The sequence below is a fragment of the Euphorbia lathyris genome, chromosome 5, assembly GCF_963576675.1.
Source record: "Euphorbia lathyris chromosome 5, ddEupLath1.1, whole genome shotgun sequence".
In the NCBI taxonomy this organism is placed as follows: domain Eukaryota; kingdom Viridiplantae; phylum Streptophyta; class Magnoliopsida; order Malpighiales; family Euphorbiaceae; genus Euphorbia; species Euphorbia lathyris.
Window position 1 is genome coordinate 51,379,714 of NC_088914.1, and position 25,562 is coordinate 51,405,275.

A 25,562-nucleotide genomic window follows, 5' to 3' on the forward strand; every position below is an offset into this window, starting at 1 on the left:
GGTTATAAATTAAAGTAAATGATGCTTTAAAGGCTTGGTCCATGAGATGAATTCGTATTAGCAAAGAGTTTTCTAAATAGTAAAAAAAATTGAATTTTGGACAAAACACGTGGCTGACACACCGGCCACACCATATATATTCTAGTTTGAATCTCCTAGATATATTTCCTTCTCAAGTACTTTTGCAATTCTTTTTAGAACATCCCCCATTCTCGTTTTCCATTAGTTGATCTTTCACATATGTCATTACTGTTTTCATTATAAGAAAGACAAAATCTCATGCTTTAGCTAAATTATTTTCTTCTTGAAACCACTCTTAACCAATTTAGATAGCTAATAGTTTTGAAACATTGCTCATTGACATAACTAGCTTCACCATATGTACAAGAAGGTAAAGGCAATTTCTTCTCAAAATTTGTTCAATTAAGTGAAATATGAGGAAATAAAAGAAGGTTGACTGTCATTAGAAGAAGCTAAAATAAACGGAATGATGCAATTAGACATTATCCTTAGGAAAACCCATATTAACAGGAATCATTTATTATGTTTATTAATTTATGTTGTGTACATTGAACAAGTAAAAGAAGAGAGCCACGTAAGCTACTCTATACTAGTAACAGTAAGAAATTTTTTGAACCAAAATGATGATTGTTTTGGATATCTTTTGAATCCATTTTTGAAGTCAACATGAACTATTCCAGATTTGGCTGTGTAGCCAGCTGTCCACTCAAAATTGTCTAAAAACGACCATGCTATGTACCCCTTTACGTTTACTCCAAGCCTGTTCAAGTCATCAATTCATTTTTTTATCAACAAAATCACCATTATTGTTTTATTTTTGTAATTTATAATACTCACCTTATTGCTTCAAGAGTGCGACTTAGATGACTATGAAAATATTCTATTCTCACTTTATCATCTTCGAAAATAGAACTTGTGTTATCTTTATGCTCAGCAACTCCTAATACAAAACAAAATAAATGTAAGAATATGAAATAATTGTTTATTATTCTTATGTGTGTAGTTGTTTTTTACCATTCTCTGTAATATAAATTACAGGGTCATTGTACTTGTTTCTGATGTAAAGTAGATAATATTGAAGCCCTTTTGGATAGATATACATCCAAGTACCCTGTTCAATTAAATTAAATTTAGGAACTTTAATTACTCTCTACATAATTAAATTATAACAATATTTAAAATTCTAATAAAAATATTTCAAGAAATAAAGAGTAGCATGATAAATAAAAAAGTCACTTTATGATACTTAAGTTTTATATTAATTTATAAATTATACCTCTATATGAGGACCAATTGGAATTCCATTTCGTTCACCTAAAGTAAGTAATTTCTTTGATTAGAAAATAATAAGGTAATTTTAGTGAAGAAAAAAGTTGATTTACATACTTTTAATATCGATACAAGCGTCAGTGATGTAGTTCAAATTTTGAGTTCGACAAGGAATATCAGCAATATATCTCGCAGTATAGTAATTGATTCCGATGAAATCATAAGATCCTTTAATCGTATTGGATTCCTCCTTAGTAAAATTTGGTAATCTTTTTCCCACATTAACAATCATTTCTAGTGGGTAAGATCCAGAATATAGTGGCTTCATAAACCTTCAACAGAACAAAAAAGTAAATTCAGTTCCATTTTATTTTATTTTGATATACATATCCATATTTATATTCAAACATAAATAAAAATAAATAAATACATACCAACCATATGTAAAAGCAAAACCTCGATCTGTTGCCAGTTGGTCTTTTTGTGAATTTGAGTATGGCACCATCCAGTTAGTATTTAGTGAAATTCCAATTTGACCTTTTTGGGAAATCTACAAAGTTTTAATTGAAAGAAATTAAATAAATTAATAAATATTTTATAATTTTATGTTCGTGAGTCTATTAAGCATGTTAGGTTTCCATAACTTAAATAATTAAGATGTTATTAGTAGAGTCTCGTACAATGGATTATTTATTTTATGATTTCTCTTTATGCTTGCATTCTAAGGATTTTTTTTGGCAAACAAGGAAATTATTATCAATTATGCTATAAAATTATAGTTTTACGAGTATTTATATTTTAAAAATGATTATTTATTTTATTTACACATTAATATTCAGAATGAATATAGATTTCACCTGGTATTTTTCTTTATATAGTTTGACCGCGGCAGCATGAGCAAGGAGTAGATGGTGTGCTACTATGTATGGTTCAACACTGGAATCACCTGCAGAGCATCTTGAACGGTTTGAACATCTACCTGGAGCAAACGTTGCACTTGCATAACCTTGTTGTGCATACATCATTGGCTCATTTATAGTGACCCAAAGCTTTACTCGGTCGCCAAATGTATTAAAGCACAACTCAGCGTAATCACGAAAATCATCACTGTCATATAATAGGACAATATGAATTACGAGTTCTCACACAAATAATTAAAGCAGATTAATATGAATAGTCGTTTCTCATACACATATTTAAACTTGTACTTACATAATTTTAGGGTTTAGAAAACCTTGATATTGATCTTCTATAACTTGTGGAAGATCCCAATGGAATAGAGTTACAATCGGTTTGATACCTTTAAAATAAACAAGTATTCATTATTTAATATATTTGTTTCCTTCTAAATGACATTTGGAAGAAATAAAGGTCAATTTATGGAAAAGTCTTTAAACATGAGTTCTTGTTTATCTTAATATTTTATGCAAAATATTTATAAAATTTAAATGTCAAAATTTGTCAAATAAAGTGAAAATATACCAAAGATTAAAGCACTGTCTAAGGTTTGTTAGCTATGAAAAAGATGGCCATTTTCTAAGAAATTTTTTCAACGATATCGAAAGACATGACTTTTTGTTTAGTTGTATAAATTACTCAATCGAGAATTTAAAAAATAAGACTTTTTTGTCATATTTTATGCTCTAATATATTTTATACGACCACTATTCACATATATTTTAATTCTTTTTCTTGTTTTTTACTTAGTCACTCCCACGTGTGTATGTATATATATACTATGTTCTTTTGGTTTTCATATATTTTACTATTTATAGTTTTTAATAATTTTATAAATAATAATTCTTATCACAATAATGTATTTATATTATTGAATTTAAATAAAATTTTAAAATATAATAATCTTTAGTAAAAAAAATATTTTTCACTAATTCGATATATAATAATAATTACTACAAAAATAAATGAAAAAGAAACTATTTTGATTTTTTAATACACAAAATGGAAAATAGAAATTGTTTCCTAAAACTAACCAAAATATTAGGCTTTAAAATTAGTAATGTATTACTTATTTAAAATTGCAAAGTAAATAAAATATATTAATAAAGGAAAGGGACATTGCTATTAAACCTTTTGATAATAGGTGATTAATGAGTTTATTATAGTGGTTGATGCCTTTTTTATTTACTCCTCCACGTCGCCCTCCTTCTAAATTATTGTACAAAATATAAGAGAAATAAAGTTAGAAAAAGTAACTATTTTTTTTTCAAAAGCGCTAATAAATAAAAATATATAACGGTAAACTTACTAGGTAAAACTCTAGACCAAGAGATGGAAAATCTATAAATATCAAAACCTATGTCTTTTAGTATACGCACATCTTCCTGGTAAAATATATATGTATGTTATTAGATTAATTAAGAAATATATTTATGACGTATAAAAACAACATATCTACCTTGTATCTATGATACTGGTCGGTGGTAATACTAGCATTACTGTGGTCAGTTACCGAACCTGCACCATATCCAAATTTTATTAAAAAAATATATACATTTTTTAAATAATCATAAAGTTTGAGCAGTTTAGGTTTGATTAAAAACATATGAAACCTGGGGATTTTTTAATGAAGGTATCCCATATGCATGGTCCTCTCCCGTCTTTAGTTGTTGCACCTTCATACTATTCAATAAAAAAAATATTAAACTTATGTGGAGTAATACATAATGACATCTTAATAAAATGAATATTTGGTTTTAAAAAAATGAATATTATAATTAGTTATATACCTGATAAGCAGATGATCCTATCCCAAAGTCAAAGGATGCAGGAAAACTTGCTCGATTAATTGAAATATTATTTTCATTCCCACAAGCTATAGTGGAAACTAGTAAATGGATAATTATGTAAACAAGACATCCAAATTTGTTGTTGAATTCAATTTCAAAATCAAACATTTTGTTCTTGTAGAAGATGTTGAAGAATGTGTTTCTTTTTATAACAAGTGAAAACCTCAGCTGATGTTTATTATTGTTAATGTATATGTTTATATACACAATTAGTGGAAGTCTGTCGTAAGTTGTAACAACTAACAATATAGACATGGTTTCAGTTTCTATGCAAACAATTAATTACAATATTACAAAAAAACTATTCAATAGAAGAAAAATAATAATGATGATACAATAAATCCTTCATTAAAAGCATTTCTTTTATAAATATAATCTGGATAAATAAAACCCCCTATTAAATATTTCTCATTAATAACTAAATATTTAATTTCGCAAAAACTTAAAAAAACTTTCCTCATTAATGTTCTCCAAATCACTACAAAGAAAAACACACACACATATACCAACAATTTTTTAGATGCATTTTTATAGATCGTCATTATTAAAAACATTAAATAATTTATACATAATCTTATGCCCCTAACGCATATCTCTATCTATATATAAAAGTTGAGTTCAAAACATATTATGTGAACATATCATGTCAGCAATAGATGAGTTGTAAAAATTATAAAATCTATTATAGTGAAACACACAGTTGATAACAAAATATCACACTAGATATAAAAATTACAGGTAAAAAAATAAAAAAAAAATCTTAATTTTTTTTAGTAGATTAATGTTCATCCCCTCCATCGTCGGTTACAAAAAGCATACAACCCTTCCCATATTTATCGGTTATAAAGAAACTTCAAATCATTTCATTCCATATTTGTCGGTTACAAAAAAATTTAAAACCTTTTGATTCTCATATCTGTTACAAAGCTTAAAACCCTCTAATTAAAAGGAGATTAATGTTCATTATACCCATCATCGGTTACAAAAAGCTTAAAACTCTTTGATTCTCATAAATATCGGTTATAAAAAGTATAAAACCTTTTGACCCAATATATTGTTGAAGCTTGTAAAATGGATAAACTTAAAGAACAATTTTTATTGAGACTGAATCTTAAGAAATTCCGTTTCGACCTAAGAATTAAAGTTTCTCAGAATAATGTTTTATATTTTCTGGAATTTTTTGAGAATTTTCTGGGCACTTTTTTTCTCGCCAGAAAACGCTCACTTGGATTCCGTCCACAGGAATTTTGAAGAACGTTGGGAGGTGATGAAAAAGTATGTGACACCCGACCCAAATCGGCATCGGGTATGAATGGAAAATAAGATAACGAACGCCTAACAGCCTGAAAGCTGAACCGATTTTCTAATAGATAAAAATTTATTTGGACTACCTAAAGTTTTATTTAATTATTTGGCTTGGACTTGATAATTCTATCAAGCTTCCTACGTATCCCGAACATCTTTTAATCTTTAAACCGAGAATCAAAGCCACGTAGTTCTACCTATTTTAGGAAGTTCTAATAGGTAGTTCTCTTAACTTACTAACTCGTTTTAACTTATTGACACGTTGATTGATTCGCTAATAACTTAATTGTATATTTCACTTTGTTACTATATAATTTAATATATATAAATCATTTTATCAAAACCAATCAAATAGAATAACGTTTTATCAAAACGAATCAAATCGAACAACGTTTTATCAAAACGAATCAAATCGAACAACGTTTCATCAAACTAACGCTTTATCAAACCAAATTCGTAATCAAATAAACGTAAAATTATATTTCAAATCATCAAGCCTTTTCAAAACGTAATACTAAATTTTGCGTGTGTGTCCATCCTCGAATTCCACCCGTGTAGCTTATCATAACATCAATCATATCAATAATCGAGATATCTCATTCATATCTTGCCTTGCCTAACGTTAGGACTACCAGCCGTGCACTCTGGCCATACCGCCCTTAGGTATGGTCTTACAACTTACAACTCCTACCTCGGGCAATTCTAGATGGACAAAATCATTTTTATCAATCGTTCAAAATAAATATCACAACATGAAAATCACATTGGATTTCGATCCAAATCACATAAATATTAACAATAATCGAATAAGCTTTCTCAATCCAAAAATACTTCGTATAAAATTGTCAAATTCATTTTCTCGACCAAATTTCCAAAATACCACGATACTAAATAATTATTCTTCAAATAATCAAAATCAAAAGCATATAAACATTTTAAACAATATATGTTAAACAATTTAATAAAACGTATTCAAAACCATTTAAATCATTTAAAACTGATGTCACCGGCATAGCTATTTTAGACCGAAGACTCATTTATATTATCATAAGTCTATTTGAACTAATTTTATAAACTAAATTTTATATCTTAATTTTATATTCAATTTCCGGTGCTAATTTTAATATTCAAATTCTTTTTGAAACCGAAACGTCCAATTATCGTTTATTTTAATATGTAACTATTTAACTAAATTTCTATTAAAGAGAAAATAGAAAATAATATTACCTCTTGTAGACTGTCGTAAAGCTTGACACATTATTGCGACTTTTACCCCGTTCACACAAAGTTGTTTTACTCTAATACACGATGTCTGTTATTTTTGCTATTTAAAATTATAAAACTAAAATGAAATCTACATTTGCTTATATAAAATAAATCTTTTTTTTTTTGGTAAAAAGAAAACCATTTGTGATTTAAAATATTCATTAATATAAAACGTTTTTTATCCAATGTTACAAAACCAAAACTTTCTTTTCTTTCTTTATTAATGAATGACTACCCAAATATATATAGTTGGTATAAGATTGAATAAAAATATAAAATGCATGACATGTGGACTTTATATAGTTAGAATATTGAAAAATGTATATAGATTCATTAAATTAGTGACATGTAGTATATATGTGTCATTCAAAATGTTACTTATTCTTATCAATTTATTATTATTTTTTTATTTGAAATACCAAAATGAAATTGATTACCAAATACGAATATGATTTTAGAAACAAATATTAAATTTGATCCTTCTAATTTATAACCTTTTACAAAACATACCCAAAACATTTAATTTATAACTAAAAAATATTAATTTAAACCCAATAATATATTTAAACTCATAATTATTTAATATCGTCTATTTCGAAAATAAAGATTAGAATTTTTTTTCAGACACGGTCGTGACAAAGTATATGTCCATGGTCAAACTACCTTTGCAAGAAGGAAAACCCGAAGGTTGTAGTCTTAAAGTTCAATGAAACCCTAAGGAGGAGAGTCCTTAAATAGGCTCATATCAACTAGAAACTTTAGCATAAAGCTTAACTAACTGGACACATGAACTAATGAGCATTCTGGACTCCAAAGATATGCTCCTTTTCCAAAATAACACACCGAATCTTATGAAAAAGTAAAAATGGAATGGCTCTAAAGCCAATTAATTACTTACACGTGGAAAGGTACTCAATCTCATGTATATTTTCAGATCTCTATAAATAGCCCATTGACAAACGCCACAAGATATGCATTCATTCTTCAAACACATACTGTTTTCAAATTTACTTCCTTAAAGTAGATCACTAAGTTGAGCGGCCCCTCCCCAACTGTTTGTTGATTGTTTTAGGTCTTTTCAAGTCCGATCGTGATCATCGTGTGGATTGAGAGACATCACTAATATACTAATAGAGATAATATTATCATATTTTACTACAGTTCTAATTCATATGGTTATAAATTAAAGTAAATGATGCTTTAAAGGCTTGGTCCATGAGATGAATTCGTATTAGCAAAGAGTTTTCTAAATAGTAAAAAAATTGAATTTTGGACAAAACACGTGGCTGACACACCGGCCACACCATATATATTCTAGTTTGAATCTCCTAGATATATTTCCTTCTCAAGTACTTTTGCAATTCTTTTTAGAACATCCCCCATTCTCGTTTTCCATTAGTTGATCTTTCACATATGTCATTACTGTTTTCATTATAAGAAAGACAAAATCTCATGCTTTAGCTAAATTATTTTCTTCTTGAAACCACTCTTAACCAATTTAGATAGCTAATAGTTTTGAAACATTGCTCATTGACATAACTAGCTTCACCATATGTACAAGAAGGTAAAGGCAATTTCTTCTCAAAATTTGTTCAATTAAGTGAAATATGAGGAAATAAAAGAAGGTTGACTGTCATTAGAAGAAGCTAAAATAAACGGAATGATGCAATTAGACATTATCCTTAGGAAAACCCATATTAACAGGAATCATTTATTATGTTTATTAATTTATGTTGTGTACATTGAACAAGTAAAAGAAGAGAGCCACGTAAGCTACTCTATACTAGTAACAGTAAGAAATTTTTTGAACCAAAATGATGATTGTTTTGGATATCTTTTGAATCCATTTTTGAAGTCAACATGAACTATTCCAGATTTGGCTGTGTAGCCAGCTGTCCACTCAAAATTGTCTAAAAACGACCATGCTATGTACCCCTTTACGTTTACTCCAAGCCTGTTCAAGTCATCAATTCATTTTTTTATCAACAAAATCACCATTATTGTTTTATTTTTGTAATTTATAATACTCACCTTATTGCTTCAAGAGTGCGACTTAGATGACTATGAAAATATTCTATTCTCACTTTATCATCTTCGAAAATAGAACTTGTGTTATCTTTATGCTCAGCAACTCCTAATACAAAACAAAATAAATGTAAGAATATGAAATAATTGTTTATTATTCTTATGTGTGTAGTTGTTTTTTACCATTCTCTGTAATATAAATTACAGGGTCATTGTACTTGTTTTTGATGTAAAGTAGATAATATTGAAGCCCTTCTGGATAGATATACATCCAAGTACCCTGTTCAATTAAATTAAATTTAGGAACTTTAATTACTCTCTACATAATTAAATTATAACAATATTTAAAATTCTAATAAAAATATTTCAAGAAATAAAGAGTAGCATGATAAATAAAAAAGTCACTTTATGATACTTAAGTTTTATATTAATTTATAAATTATACCTCTATATGAGGACCAATTGGAATTCCATTTCGTTCACCTAAAGTAAGTAATTTCTTTGATTAGAAAATAATAAGGTAATTTTAGTGAAGAAAAAAGTTGATTTACATACTTTTAATATCGATACAAGCGTCAGTGATGTAGTTCAAATTTTGAGTTCGACAAGGAATATCAGCAATATATCTCGCAGTATAGTAATTGATTCCGATGAAATCATAAGATCCTTTAATTGTATTGGATTCCTCCTTAGTAAAATTTGGTAATCTTTTTCCCACATTAACAATCATTTCTAGTGGGTAAGATCCAGAATATAGTGGCTCCATAAACCTTCAACAGAACAAAAAAGTAAATTCAGTTCCATTTTATTTTATTTTGATATACATATCCATATTTATATATATATTCAAACATAAATAAAAATAAATAAATACATACCAACCATATGTAAAAGCAAAACCTCGATCTGTTGCCAGTTGGTCTTTTTGTGAATTTGAGTATGGCACCATCCAGTTAGTATTTAGTGAAATTCCAATTTGACCTTTTTGGGAAATCTACAAAGTTTTAATTGAAAGAAATTAAATAAATTAATAAATATTTTATAATTTTATGTTCGTGAGTCTATTAAGCATGTTAGGTTTCCATAACTTAAATAATTAAGATGTTATTAGTAGAGTCTCGTACAATGGATTATTTATTTTATGATTTCTCTTTATGCTTGCATTCTAAGGATTTTTTTTGGCAAACAAGGAAATTATTATCAATTATGCTATAAAATTATAGTTTTACGAGTATTTATATTTTAAAAATGATTATTTATTTTATTTACACATTAATATTCAGAATGAATATAGATTTCACCTGGTATTTTTCTTTATATAGTTTGACCGCGGCAGCATGAGCAAGGAGTAGATGGTGTGCTACTATGTATGGTTCAACACTGGAATCACCTGCAGAGCATCTTGAACGGTTTGAACATCTACCTGGAGCAAACGTTGCACTTGCATAACCTTGTTGTGCATACATCATTGGCTCATTTATAGTGACCCAAAGCTTTACTCGGTCGCCAAATGTATTAAAGCACAACTCAGCGTAATCACGAAAATCATCACTGTCATATAATAGGACAATATGAATTACGAGTTCTCACACAAATAATTAAAGCAGATTAATATGAATAGTCGTTTCTCATACACATATTTAAACTTATACTTACATAATTTTAGGGTTTAGAAAACCTTGATATTGATCTTCTATAACTTGTGGAAGATCCCAATGGAATAGAGTTACAATCGGTTTGATACCTTCAAAATAAACAAGTATTCATTATTTAATATATTTGTTTCCTTCTAAATGACATTTGGAAGAAATAAAGGTCAATTTATGGAAAAGTCTTTAAACATGAGTTCTTGTTTATCTTAATATTTTATGCAAAATATTTATAAAAAAATGTCAAAATTTGTCAAATAAAGTGAAAATATACCAAAGATTAAAGCACAGTCTAAGGTTTGTTAGCTATGAAAAAGATGGCCATTTTCTAAGAAATTTTTTCAACGATATCGAAAGACATGACTTTTTGTTTAGTTGTATAAATTACTCAATCGAGAATTTAGAAAATAAGACTTTTTTATCATATTTTATGCTCTAATACATTTTATACTTTATAGGACTACTATTCACATATATTTTAATTCTTTTTCTTGTTTTTTACTTAGTCACTCCCACGTGTGTATGTATATATATACTATGTTCTTTTGGTTTTCATATATTTTACTATTTATAGTTTTTAATAATTTTATAAATAATAATTCTTATCACAATAATGTATTTATATTATTGAATTTAAATAAAATTTTAAAATATAATAATCTTTAGTAAAAAAAATATTTTTCACTAATTCGATATATAATAATAATTACTACAAAAATAAATGAAAAAGAAACTATTTTGATTTTTTAATACACAAAATGGAAAATAGAAATTGTTTCCTAAAACTAACCAAAATATTAGGCTTTAAAATTAGTAATGTATTACTTATTTAAAATTGCAAAGTAAATAAAATATATTAATAAAGGAAAGGGACATTGCTATTAAACCTTTTGATAATAGGTGATTAATGAGTTTATTATAGTGGTTGATGCCTTTTTTATTTACTCCTCCACGTCGCCCTCCTTCTAAATTATGGTACAAAATATAAGAGAAATAAAGTTAGAAAAAGTAACTATTTTTTTTCAAAAGCGCTAATAAACAAAAATATATAACGGTAAACTTACTAGGTAAAACTCTAGACCAAGAGATGGAAAATCTATAAATATCAAAACCTATGTCTTTCAGTATACGCACATCTTCCTGGTGAAATATATATGTATGTTATTAGATTAATTAAGAAATATATTTATGACGTATAAAAACAACATATCTACCTTGTATCTATGATACTGGTCGGTGGTAATACTAGCATCACTGTGGTCAGTTACCGAACCTGCACCATATCCAAATTTTATTAAAAAAATATATACATTTTTTAAATAATCATAAAGTTTGAGCAGTTTAGGTTTGATTAAAAACATATGAAACCTGGGGATTTTTTAATGAAGGTATCCCATATGCATGGTCCTCTCCCGTCTTTAGTTGTTGCACCTTCATACTATTCAATAAAAAAATATTAAACTTATGTGGAGTAATACATAATGACATCTTAATAAAATGAATATTTGGTTTTAAAAAAATGAATATTATAATTAGTTATATACCTGATAAGCAGATGATCCTATCCCAAAGTCAAAGGATGTAGGAAAACTTGCTCGATTAATTGAAATATTATTTTCATTCCCACAAGCTATAGTGGAAACTAGTAAATGGGTAATTATGTAAACAAGACATCCAAATTTGTTGTTGAATTCAATTTCAAAATCAAACATTTTGTTCTTGTAGAAGATGTTGAAGAATGTGTTTCTTTTTATAACAAGTGAAAACAGAGGCTGATGTTTATTATTGTTAATGTATATGTTTATATACACAATTAGTGGAAGTCTGTCGTAAGTTGTAACAACTAACAATATAGACATGGTTTCAGTTTCTATGCAAACAATTAATTACAATATTACAAAAAAACTATTCAATAGAAGAAAAATAATAATGATGATACAATAAATCCTTCATTAAAAGCATTTCTTTTATAAATATAATATGGATAAATAAAACCCCCTATTAAATATTTCTCATTAATAACTAAATATTTAATTTCGCAAAAACTTAAAAAAACTTTCCTCATTAATGTTCTCCAAATCACTACAAAGAAAAACACACACACATATACCAACAATTTTTTAGATGCATTTTTATAGATCGTCATTATTAAAAACATTAAATAATTTGTACATAATCTTATGCCCCTAACGCATATCTCTATCTATATATAAAAGTTGAGTTCAAAACATATTATGTGAACATATCATGTCAGCAATAGATGAGTTGTAAAAATTATAAAATCTATTATAGTGAAACACACAGTTGATAACAAAATATCACACTAGATATAAAAATTACAGGTAAAAAAATAAAAAAAAAATCTTAATTTTTTTTAGTAGATTAATGTTCATCCCCTCCATCGTCGGTTACAAAAAGCATACAACCCTTCCCATATTTATCGGTTATAAAGAAACTTCAAATCATTTCATTCCATATTTGTCGGTTACAAAAAATTTAAAACCTTTTGATTCTCATATCTGTTACAAAGCTTAAAACCCTCTAATTAAAAGGAGATTAATGTTCATTATACCCATCATCGGTTACAAAAAGCTTAAAACCCTTTGATTCTCATAAATGTCGGTTATAAAAAGTATAAAACCTTTTGACCCAATATATTGTTGAAGCTTGTAAAATGGATAAACTTAAAGAACAATTTTTATTGAGACTTAATCTTAAGAAATTCCGCTTCGACCCAAGAATTAAAGTTTCTCAGAATAATGTTTTATATTTTATGGAATATTTTGAGAATTTTCTGGGCACTTTTTTTCTCGCCAGAAAAACGCTCACTCGGATTCCGTTCACCGGAATTTTGAAGCACGTTGGGAGGTGATGAAAAAGTATGTGACACCCGACCCAAATCGGCATCGGGTATGAATGGAAAATAAGATAACGAACGCCTAACAGCCTGAAAGCCGAACCGATTTTCTAATAGATAAAAATTTATTTGGACTACCTAAAGTTTTATTTAATTATTTGGCTTGGACTTGATAATTCTATCAAGCTTCCTACGTATCCCGAACATCTTTTAATCTTTAAACCGAGAATCAAAGCCACGTAGTTCTACCTATTTTAGGAAGTTCTGATAGGTAGTTCTCTTAACTTACTAACTCGTTTTAACTTATTGACACGTTGATTGATTCGCTTATAACTTAATTGTATATTTCACTTTGTTACTATATAATTTAATATATATAAATCATTTTATCAAAACCAATCAAATAGAATAACGTTTTATCAAAACGAATCAAATCGAACAATGTTTTATCAAAACGCAATCAAATCGAACAACGTTTCATCAAACCGACGCTTTATCAAACCAAATTCGTAATCAAATAAACGTAAAATTATATTTCAAATCATCAAGCCTTTTCAAAACGTAATAATAAATTTTGCGTGTGTGTCCATCCTCGAATTCCACCCGTGTAGCTTATCATAACATCAATCATATCAATAATCGAGATATCTCATTCATATCTCGTCTTGCCTAACGTTAGGACTACCAGCCGTGCACTCTGGCCATACCGCCCTTAGGTATGGTCTTACAACTTACAACTCCTACCCCGGGCAATTCTAGATGGACAAATCATTTTTATCAATCGTTCAAAATAAATATCACAACATGAAAATCACATTGGATTTCGATCCAAATCACATAAATATTAACAATAATCGAATAAGCTTTCTCAATCCAAAAATACTTCGTATAAAATTGTCAAATTCATTTTCTCGACCAAATTTCCAAAATACCACGATACTAAATAATTATTCTTCAAATAATCAAAATCAAAAGCATATAAACATTTTAAACAATATATGTTAAACAATTTAATAAAACGTATTCAAAACCATTTAAATCATTTAAAACCGATGTCACCGGCATAGCTATTTTAGACCGAAGACTCATTTATATTATCATAAGTCTATTTGAACTAATTTTATAAACTAAATTTTATATCTTAATTTTATATTCAATTTCCGGTGCTAATTTTAATATTCAAATTCTTTTTGAAACCGAAACGTCCAATTATCGTTTATTTTAATATGTAACTATTTAACTAAATTTCTATTAAAGAGAAAATAAAAAATAATATTACCTCTTGTAGACTGTCGTAAAGCTTGACACATTATTGCGACTTTTACCCCGTTCACACAAAGCTGTTTTACTCTAATACACGATGTCTGTTATTTTTGCTATTTAAAATTATAAAACTAAAATGAAATCTACATTTGCTTATATAAAATAAATCTTTTTTTTTGGTAAAAAGAAAACCATTTGTGATTTAAAATATTCATTAATATAAAACGTTTTTTATCCAATTTTACAAAACCAAAACTTTCTTTTCTTTCTTTATTAATGAATGACTACCCAAATATATATAGTTGGTATAAGATTGAATAAAAATATAAAATGCATGACATGTGGACTTTATATAGTTAGAATATTGACAAATGTATATAGATTCATTAATTAGTGACATGTAGTATATATGTGTCATTCAAAATGTTACTTATTCTTATCAATTTATTATTATTTTTTTATTTGAAATACCAAAATGAAATTGATTACCAAATACGAATATGATTTTAGAAACAAATATTAAATTTGATCCTTCTAATTTATAACCTTTTACAAAACATACCCAAAACATTTAATTTATAACTAAAAAATATTAATTTAAACCCAACAATATATTTAAACTCATAATTAATTAGTATCGTCTATTTCGAAAATAAAGATTAGAATTTTTTTTCAGACACGGTCGTGACAAAGTATATGTCCATGGTCAAACTACCTTTGCAAGAAGGAAAACCCGAAGGTTGTAGTCTTAAAGTTCAATGAAACCCTAAGGAGGAGAGTCCTTAAATAGGCTCATATCAACTAGAAACTTTAGCATAAAGCTTAACTAACTGGACACATGAACTAATGAGCATTCTGGACTCCAAAGATATGCTCCTTTTCCAAAATAACACACCGAATCTTATGAAAAAGTAAAAATGGAATGGCTCTAAAGCCAATTAATTACTTACACGTGGAAAGGTACTCAATCTCATGTATATTTTCAGATCTCTATAAATAGCCCATTGACAAACGCCACAAGATATGCATTCATTCTTCAAACACATACTGTTTTCAAATTTACTTCCTTAAAGTAGATCACTAAGTTGAGCGGCCCCTCCCTAACTGTTTGTTGATTGTTTTAGGTCTTTTCAAGTCCGATCGTGATCATCGTGTGGATTGAGAGACATCACTAATAGACTAATAGAGATAATATTATCATATTTTACTACAGTTCTAATTCATATGGTTATAAATTAAAGTAAATGATGCTTTAAAGGCTTGGTCCATGAGATGAATTCGTATTAGCAAAGAGTTTTCTAAATAGTAAAAAAAATTGAATTTTGGACAAAACACGTGGCTGACACACCGGCCACACCATATATATTCTACTTTGAATCTCCTAGATATATTTCCTTCTGAAGTACTTTTGCAATTCTTTTTAGAACATCCCCCATTCTCGTTTTCCATTAGTTGATCTTTCACATATGTCATTACTGTTTTCATTATAAGAAAGACAAAATCGCATGCTTTAGCTAAATTATTTTCTTCTTGAAACCACTCTTTAACCAATTTAGATAGCTAATAGTTTTGAAACATTGCTCATTGACATAACTAGCTTCACCATATGTACAAGAAGGTAAAGGCAATTTCTTCTCAAAATTTGTTCAATTAAGTGAAATATGAGGAAATAAAAGAAGGTTGACTGTCATTAGAAGAAGCTAAAATAAACTGAAGGATGCAATTAGACATTATCCTTAGGAAAACCTATATTAACAGGAATACTTTATTATGTTTATTAATTTATGTTGTGTACATTGAACAAGTAAAAGAAGAGAGCCACGTAAGCTACTCTATACTAGTAACAGTAAGAAATTTTTTGAACCAAAATGATGATTGTTTTGGGTATCTTTTGAATCCATTTTTTAAGTCAACATGAACTATTCCAGATTTGGCTGTGTAGCCAGCTGTCCACTCAAAATTGTCTAAAAACGACCATGCTATGTACCCCTTTACGTTTACTCCAAGCCTGTTCAAGTCATCAATTCATTTTTTTATCAACAAAATCACCATTATTGTTTTATTTTTGTAATTTATAATACTCACCTTATTGCTTCAAGAGTGCGACTTAGATGACTATGAAAATATTCTATTCTCACTTTATCATCTTTGAAAATAGAACTTGTGTTATCTTTATGCTCAGCAACTCCTAATACAAAACAAAATAAATGTAAGAATATGAAATAATTGTTTATTATTCTTATGTGTGTAGTTGTTTTTTACCATTTTCTGTAATATAAATTACAGGGTCATTGTACTTGTTTCTGATGTAAAGTAGATAATATTGAAGCCCTTCTGGATAGATATACATCCAAGTACCCTGTTCAATTAAATTAAATTTAGGAACTTTAATTACTCTCTACATAATTAAATTATAACAATATTTAAAATTCTAATAAAAATATTTCAAGAAATAAAGAGTAGCATGATAAATAAAAAAGTCACTTTATGATACTTAAGTTTTATATTAATTTATAAATTATACCTCTATATGAGGACCAATTGGAATTCCATTTCGTTCACCTAAAGTAAGTAATTTCTTTGATTAGAAAATAATAAGGTAATTTTAGTGAAGAAAAAAGTTGATTTACATACTTTTAATATCGATACAAGCGTCAGTGATGTAGTTCAAATTTTGAGTTCGACAAGGAATATCAGCAATATATCTCGCAGTATAGTAATTGATTCCGATGAAATCATAATATCCTTTAATCGTATTGGATTCCTCCTTAGTAAAATTTGGTAATCTTTTTCCCACATTAACAATCATTTCTAGTGGGTAAGATCCAGAATATAGTGGCTCCATAAACCTTCAACAGAACAAAAAAGTAAATTCAGTTCCATTTTATTTTATTTTGATATACATATCCATATTTATATATATTCAAACATAAATAAAAATAAATAAATACATACCAACCATATGTAAAAGCAAAACCTCGATCTGTTGCCCGTTGGTCTTTTTGTGAATTTGAGTATAGCACCATCCAGTTAGTATTTAGTGAAATTCCAATTTGACCTTTTTGGGAAATCTACAAAGTTTTAATTGAAAGAAATTAAATAAATTAATAAATATTTTATAATTTTATGTTCGTGAGTCTATTAAGCATGTTAGGTTTCCATAACTTAAATAATTAAGATGTTATTAGTAGAGTCTCGTACAATGGATTATTTATTTTATGATTTCTCTTTATGAGTGCATTCTAAGGATTTTTTTTGGCAAACAAGGAAATTATTATCAATTATGCTGTAAAATTATAGTTTTACGAATATTTATATTTTAAAAATGATTATTTATTTTATTTACACATTAATATTCAGAATGAATATAGATTTCACCTGATATTTTTCTTTATATAGTTTGACCGCGGCAGCATGAGCAAGCAGTAGATGGTGGGCTACTATGTATGGTTCAACACTGGAATCACCTGCAGAGCATCTTGAAGGGTTTGAACATCTACCTGGAGCAAACGTTGCACTTGCATAACCTTGTTATGCATACATCATTGGCTCATTTATAGTGACCCAAAGCTTTACTCGGTCGCCAAATGTATTAAAGCACAACTCAACGTAATCACGAAAATCATCACTGTCATATAATAGGACAATATGAATTACGAGTTCTCACACAAATAATTAAAGCAGATTAATATGAATAGTCGTTTCTCATACACATATTTAAACTTGTACTTACATAATTTTAGGGTTTAGAAAACCTTGATATTGATCTTCTATAACTTGTGGAAGATCCCAATGGAATAGAGTTACAATCGGTTTGATACCTTTAAAATAAACAAGTATTCATTATTTAATATATTTGTTTCCTTCTAAATGACATTTGGAAGAAATAAAGGTCAATTTATGGAAAAGTCTTTCAACATGAGTTCTTGTTTATCTTAATATTTTATGCAAAATATTTATAAAATTTAAATGTCAAAATTTGTCAAATAAAGTGAAAATATACCAAAGATTAAAGCACTGTCTAAGGTTTGTTAGCTATGAAAAAGATGGCCATTTTCTAAGAAAATTTTTCAACGATATCGAAAGACATGACTTTTTGTTTAGTTGTATAAATTACTCAATCGAGAATTTAGAAAATAAGACTTTTTTGTCATATTTTATGCTCTAATACATTTTAAAATAGAAAATAATATTACCTCTTGTAGACTGTCGTAAAACTTGACACATTATTGCGACTTTTACCCCGTTCACACAAAGCCGTTTTACTCTAATACACGATGTCTGTTATTTTTGCTCTTTAAAATTATAAAACTAAAATGAAATCTACATTTGCTTATATAAAATAAATCTTTTTTTTTGGTAAAAAGAAAACCATTTGTGATTTAAAATATTCATTAATATAAAACGTTTTTTATCCAATTTTACAAAACCAAAACTTTCTTTTCTTTCTTTATTAATGAATGACTACCCAAATATATATAGTTGGTATAAGATTGAATAAAAATATAAAATGCATGACATGTGGACTTTATATAGTTAGAATATTGACAAATGTATATAGATTCATTAATTAGTGACATGTAGTATATATGTGTCATTCAAAATGTTACTTATTCTTATCAATTTATTATTATTTTTTTATTTGAAATACCAAAATGAAATTGATTACCAAATACGAATATGATTTTAGAAACAAATATTAAATTTGATCCTTCTAATTTATAACCTTTTACAAAACATACCCAAAACATTTAATTTATAACTAAAAAATATTAATTTAAACCCAACAATATATTTAAACTCATAATTAATTAGTATCGTCTATTTCGAAAATAAAGATTAGAATTTTTTTTCAGACACGGTCGTGACAAAGTATATGTCCATGGTCAAACTACCTTTGCAAGAAGGAAAACCCGAAGGTTGTAGTCTTAAAGTTCAATGAAACCCTAAGGAGGAGAGTCCTTAAATAGGCTCATATCAACTAGAAACTTTAGCATAAAGCTTAACTAACTGGACACATGAACTAATGAGCATTCTGGACTCCAAAGATATGCTCCTTTTCCAAAATAACACACCGAATCTTATGAAAAAGTAAAAATGGAATGGCTCTAAAGCCAATTAATTACTTACACGTGGAAAGGTACTCAATCTCATGTATATTTTCAGATCTCTATAAATAGCCCATTGACAAACGCCACAAGATATGCATTCATTCTTCAAACACATACTGTTTTCAAATTTACTTCCTTAAAGTAGATCACTAAGTTGAGCGGCCCCTCCCTAACTGTTTGTTGATTGTTTTAGGTCTTTTCAAGTCCGATCGTGATCATCGTGTGGATTGAGAGACATCACTAATAGACTAATAGAGATAATATTATCATATTTTACTACAGTTCTAATTCATATGGTTATAAATTAAAGTAAATGATGCTTTAAAGGCTTGGTCCATGAGATGAATTCGTATTAGCAAAGAGTTTTCTAAATAGTAAAAAAATTGAATTTTGGACAAAACACGTGGCTGACACACCGGCCACACCATATATATTCTAGTTTGAATCTCCTAGATATATTTCCTTCTCAAGTACTTTTGCAATTCTTTTTAGAACATCCCCCATTCTCGTTTTCCATTAGTTGATCTTTCACATATGTCATTACTGTTTTCATTATAAGAAAGACAAAATCTCATGCTTTAGCTAAATTATTTTCTTCTTGAAACCACTCTTAACCAATTTAGATAGCTAATAGTTTTGAAACATTGCTCATTGACATAACTAGCTTCACCATATGTACAAGAAGGTAAAGGCAATTTCTTCTCAAAATTTGTTCAATTAAGTGAAATATGAGGAAATAAAAGAAGGTTGACTGTCATTAGAAGAAGCTAAAATAAACGGAATGATGCAATTAGACATTATCCTTAGGAAAACCCATATTAACAGGAATCATTTATTATGTTTATTAATTTATGTTGTGTACATTGAACAAGTAAAAGAAGAGAGCCACGTAAGCTACTCTATACTAGTAACAGTAAGAAATTTTTTGAACCAAAATGATGATTGTTTTGGATATCTTTTGAATCCATTTTTGAAGTCAACATGAACTATTCCAGATTTGGCTGTGTAGCCAGCTGTCCACTCAAAATTGTCTAAAAACGACCATGCTATGTACCCCTTTACGTTTACTCCAAGCCTGTTCAAGTCATCAATTCATTTTTTTATCAACAAAATCACCATTATTGTTTTATTTTTGTAATTTATAATACTCACCTTATTGCTTCAAGAGTGCGACTTAGATGACTATGAAAATATTCTATTCTCACTTTATCATCTTCGAAAATAGAACTTGTGTTATCTTTATGCTCAGCAACTTCTAATACAAAACAAAATAAATGTAAGAATATGAAATAATTGTTTATTATTCTTATGTGTGTAGTTGTTTTTTACCATTCTCTGTAATATAAATTACAGGGTCATTGTACTTGTTTCTGATGTAAAGTAGATAATATTGAAGCCCTTTTGGATAGATATACATCCAAGTACCCTGTTCAATTAAATTAAATTTAGGAACTTTAATTACTCTCTACATAATTAAATTATAACAATATTTAAAATTCTAATAAAAATATTTCAAGAAATAAAGAGTAGCATGATAAATAAAAAAGTCACTTTATGATACTTAGGTTTTATATTAATTTATAAATTATACCTCTATATGAGGACCAATTGGAATTCCATTTCGTTCACCTAAAGTAAGTAATTTCTTTGATTAGAAAATAATAAGGTAATTTTAGTGAAGAAAAAAGTTGATTTACATACTTTTAATATCGATACAAGCGTCAGTGATGTAGTTCAAATTTTGAGTTCGACAAGGAATATCAGCAATATATCTCGCAGTATAGTAATTGATTCCGATTAAATCATAAGATCCTTTAATCGTATTGGATTCCTCCTTAGTAAAATTTGGTAATCTTTTTCCCACATTAACAATCATTTCTAGTGGGTAAGATCCAGAATATAGTGGCTCCATAAACCTTCAACAGAACAAAAAAGTAAATTCAGTTCCATTTTATTTTATTTTGATATACATATCCATATTTATATATATTCAAACATAAATAAAAATAAATAAATACATACCAACCATATGTAAAAGCAAAACCTCGATCTGTTGCCAGTTAGTCTTTTTGTGAATTTGAGTATGGCACCATCCAGTTAGTATTTAGTGAAATTCCAATTTGACCTTTTTGGGAAATCTACAAAGTTTTAATTGAAAGAAATTAAATAAATTAATAAATATTTTATAATTTTATGTTCGTGAGTCTATTAAGCATGTTAGGTTTCCATAACTTAAATAATTAAGATGTTATTAGTAGAGTCTCGTACAATGGATTATTTATTTTATGATTTCTCTTTATGCTTGCATTCTAAGGATTTTTTTTGGCAAACAAGGAAATTATTATCAATTATGCTATAAAATTATAGTTTTACGAGTATTTATATTTTAAAAATGATTATTTATTTTATTTACACATTAATATTCAGAATGAATATAGATTTCACCTGGTATTTTTCTTTATATAGTTTGACCGCGGCAGCATGAGCAAGGAGTAGATGGTGTGCTACTATGTATGGTTCAACACTGGAATCACTTGCAGAGCATCTTGAACGGTTTGAATATCTACCTGGAGCAAACGTTGCACTTGCATAACCTTGTTGTGCATACATCATTGGCTCATTTATAGTGACCCAAAGCTTTACTCGGTCGCCAAATGTATTAAAGCACAACTCAGCGTAATCACGAAAATCATCACTGTCATATAATAGGACAATATGAATTACGAGTTTTCACACAAATAATTAAAGCAGATTAATATGAATAGTCGTTTCTCATACACATATTTAAACTTATACTTACATAATTTTAGGGTTTAGAAAACCTTGATATTGATCTTCTATAACTTGTGGAAGATCCCAATGGAATAGAGTTACAATCGGTTTGATACCTTTAAAATAAACAAGTATTCATTATTTAATATAGGTATAAGGTGCAAAAATACCCCTAACGTTTACGGTCAGGAGCAATTTTACCCTTAACGTCTAAAATGGTGCAATTTTACCCCTAACGTTGGCAGTCAAGAGCAATTTTACCCCTAACGTTCACAATTTAAGTTAATTTGAGAAATAATTCATCAAATTGTCTTTCTCGGTATGAATCTTGTCATTTATAATTCACATGTGCGTCATCTTAGCATTAATTAGTAACATGTTACAAATATACGATTAAACGAGAAAAAAATTAAAAAAAATATACCGTATTTTTGTACGAGATGGACAAAAAAAATTCAAATATTTCGTCGAAATTTAAAAATTTTAATTTTCAATTCTATTATTAAATCATAAAAATATGAAATCTTTTTTTTAGAATCAAGACACGTGTAATTGGTGTAGAATAAAAAACAAAATATCTATATTTTATAACAATGTCTGAAATTGATCCAATTTGTCAACATTAGGGGTAAAATTGCTCTTCACTGTCAACGTTAGGGGTAAAATTGCACCATTTTAGACGTTAGGGGTAAAATTGCTCCTGACCGTAAACGTTAGGGGTATTTTTACACCTTATCCCTTTAATATATTTGTTTCCTTCTAAATGACATTTGGAAGAAATAAAGGTCAATTTATGGAAAAGTCTTTAAACATGAGTTCTTGTTTATCTTAATATTTTATGCAAAATATTTATAAAATTTAAATGTCAAAATTTGTCAAATAAAGTGAAAATATACCAAAGATTAAAGCACTGTCTAAGGTTTGTTAGCTATGAAAAAGATGGCCATTTTCTAAGAAATTTTTTCAACGATATCGAAAGACATGACTTTTTGTTTAGTTGTATAAATTACTCAATCGAGAATTTAGAAAATAAGACTTTTTTGTCATATTTTATGCTCTAATACATTTTATACTTCCACTATTCACATATATTTTAATTCTTTTTCTTGTTTTTTACTTAGTCACTCCCACGTGTGTATGTATATATATACTATGTTCTTTTGGTTTTCATATATTTTACTATTTATAGTTTTTAATAATTTTATAAATAATAATTCTTATCACAATAATGTATTTATATTATTGAATTTAAATAAAATTTTAAAATATAATAATCTTTAGTAAAAAAAATATTTTTCACTAATTCGATATATAATAATAATTACTACAAAAATAAATGAAAAAGAAACTATTTTGATTTTTTAATACACAAAATGGAAAATAGAAATTGTTTCCTAAAACTAACCAAAATATTAGGCTTTAAAATTAGTAATGTATTACTTATTTAAAATTGCAAAGTAAATAAAATATATTAATAAAGGAAAGGGACATTGCTATTAAACCTTTTGATAATAGGTGATTAATGAGTTTATTATAGTGGTTGATGCCTTTTTTATTTACTCCTCCACGTCGCCCTCCTTCTAAATTATTGTACAAAATATAAGAGAAATAAAGTTAGAAAAAGTAACTATTTTTTTTTCAAAAGCGCTAATAAATAAAAATATATAACGGTAAACTTACTAGGTAAAACTCTAGACCAAGAGATGGAAAATCTATAAATATCAAAACCTATGTCTTTCAGTATACACACATCTTCCTGGTAAAATATATATGTATGTTATTAGATTAATTAAGAAATATATTTATGACGTATAAAAACAACATATCTACCTTGTATCTATGATACTGGTCGGTGGTAATACTAGCATTACTGTGGTCAGTTGCCGAACCTGCACCATATCCAAATTTTATTAAAAAAATATATACATTTTTTAAATAATCATAAAGTTTGAGCAGTTTAGGTTTGATTAAAAACATATGAAACCTGGGGATTTTTTAATGAAGGTATCCCATATGCATGGTCCTCTCCCGTCTTTAGTTGTTGCACCTTCATACTATTCAATAAAAAAAATATTAAACTTATGTGGAGTAATACATAATGACATCTTAATAAAATGAATATTTGGTTTTAAAAAAATGAATATTATAATTAGTTATATACCTGATAAGCAGATGATCCTATCCCAAAGTCAAAGGATGCAGGAAAACTTGCTCGATTAATTGAAATATTATTTTCATTCCCACAAGCTATAGTGGAAACTAGTAAATGGGTAATTATGTAAACAAGACATCCAAATTTGTTGTTGAATTCAATTTCAAAATCAAACATTTTGTTCTTGTAGAAGATGTTGAAGAATGTGTTTCTTTTTATAACAAGTGAAAACCTCAGCTGATGTTTATTATTGTTAATGTATATGTTTATATACACAATTAGTGGAAGTCTGTCGTAAGTTGTAACAACTAACAATATAGACATGGTTTCAGTTTCTATGCAAACAATTAATTACAATATTACCAAAAAACTATTCAATAGAAGAAAAATAATAATGATGATACAATAAATCCTTCATTAAAAGCATTTCTTTTATAAATATAATCTGGATAAATAAAACCCCATATTAAATATTTCTCATTAATAACTAAATATTTAAATTCGCAAAAACTTAAAAAAACTTTCCTCATTAATGTTCTCCAAATCACTACAAAGAAAAACACACACACATATACCAACAATTTTTTAGATGCATTTTTATAGATCGTCATTATTAAAAACATTAAATAATTTGTACATAATCTTATGCCCATAACGCATATCTCTATCTATATATAAAAGTTGAGTTCAAAACATATTATGTGAACATATCATGTCAGCAATAGATGAGTTGTAAAAATTATAAAATCTATTATAGTGAAACACACAGTTGATAACAAAATATCACACTAGATATAAAAATTACAGGTAAAAAAATAAAAAATAAAAATCTTAATTTTTTTTAGTAGATTAATGTTCATCCCCTCCATCGTCGGTTACAAAAAGCATACAACCCTTCCCATATTTATCGGTTATAAAGAAACTTCAAATCATTTCATTCCATATTTGTCGGTTACAAAAAATTTAAAACCTTTTGATTCTCATATCTGTTACAAAGCTTAAAACCCTCTAATTAAAAGGAGATTAATGTTCATTATACCCATCATCGGTTACAAAAAGCTTAAA

At 27.5% G+C, this 25,562-nt stretch overlaps 2 protein-coding genes and 1 pseudogene across 2 annotated transcripts; all 3 read right to left on the reverse strand.

The window, feature by feature from the left end:
- Positions 1 to 600: 600 nt before the first annotated feature.
- LOC136229779 (beta-glucosidase 12-like) lies at positions 601 to 4,352 on the reverse strand. The gene is made up of 13 exons (XM_066018671.1): positions 4,038 to 4,352; positions 3,861 to 3,930; positions 3,703 to 3,765; positions 3,557 to 3,643; positions 3,379 to 3,456; positions 2,503 to 2,590; positions 2,148 to 2,397; positions 1,725 to 1,840; positions 1,408 to 1,622; positions 1,298 to 1,335; positions 1,036 to 1,132; positions 859 to 961; positions 601 to 781 (listed from the first exon to the last, which is right to left on the reverse strand). The coding sequence occupies exons 1-13, from the start codon at positions 4,350 to 4,352 to the stop codon at positions 601 to 603; spliced, it is 1,701 nt and encodes a 566-aa protein (XP_065874743.1).
- A 4,089-nt stretch (positions 4,353 to 8,441) lies between these two features.
- On the reverse strand, positions 8,442 to 12,201 carry LOC136229780 (beta-glucosidase 12-like). Its single transcript, XM_066018672.1, has 13 exons — positions 11,887 to 12,201; positions 11,711 to 11,780; positions 11,557 to 11,615; positions 11,407 to 11,482; positions 11,230 to 11,307; positions 10,350 to 10,437; positions 9,995 to 10,244; positions 9,572 to 9,687; positions 9,249 to 9,463; positions 9,139 to 9,176; positions 8,877 to 8,973; positions 8,700 to 8,802; positions 8,442 to 8,622 (listed from the first exon to the last, which is right to left on the reverse strand). The coding sequence occupies exons 1-13, from the start codon at positions 12,199 to 12,201 to the stop codon at positions 8,442 to 8,444; spliced, it is 1,686 nt and encodes a 561-aa protein (XP_065874744.1).
- A 4,088-nt stretch (positions 12,202 to 16,289) lies between these two features.
- On the reverse strand, positions 16,290 to 24,821 carry LOC136229781 (beta-glucosidase 13-like; annotated as a pseudogene).
- Positions 24,822 to 25,562: the final 741 nt, after the last annotated feature.

Coding starts and splice junctions, on each gene's coding strand:
- LOC136229779 (XM_066018671.1), bottom strand. CDS start 4,352: ATGTCTATATTGTTAGTTGTTACAACTTACGACAGACTTCCACTAATT. Junction 3,931..4,037: donor TAGGATCATCTGCTTATCAG/GTATATAACTAA, acceptor TTTATTGAATAG/TATGAAGGTGCAACAACTAA. Junction 1,336..1,407: donor CGCTTGTATCGATATTAAAA/GTATGTAAATCA, acceptor TACTTACTTTAG/GTGAACGAAATGGAATTCCA.
- LOC136229780 (XM_066018672.1), bottom strand. CDS start 12,201: ATGTCTATATTGTTAGTTGTTACAACTTACGACAGACTTCCACTAATT. Junction 11,616..11,710: donor CTTCATTAAAAAATCCCCAG/GTTTCATATGTT, acceptor GATATGGTGCAG/GTTCGGTAACTGACCACAGT. Junction 10,245..10,349: donor TTTCTAAACCCTAAAATTAT/GTAAGTATAAGT, acceptor ATTATATGACAG/TGATGATTTTCGTGATTACG.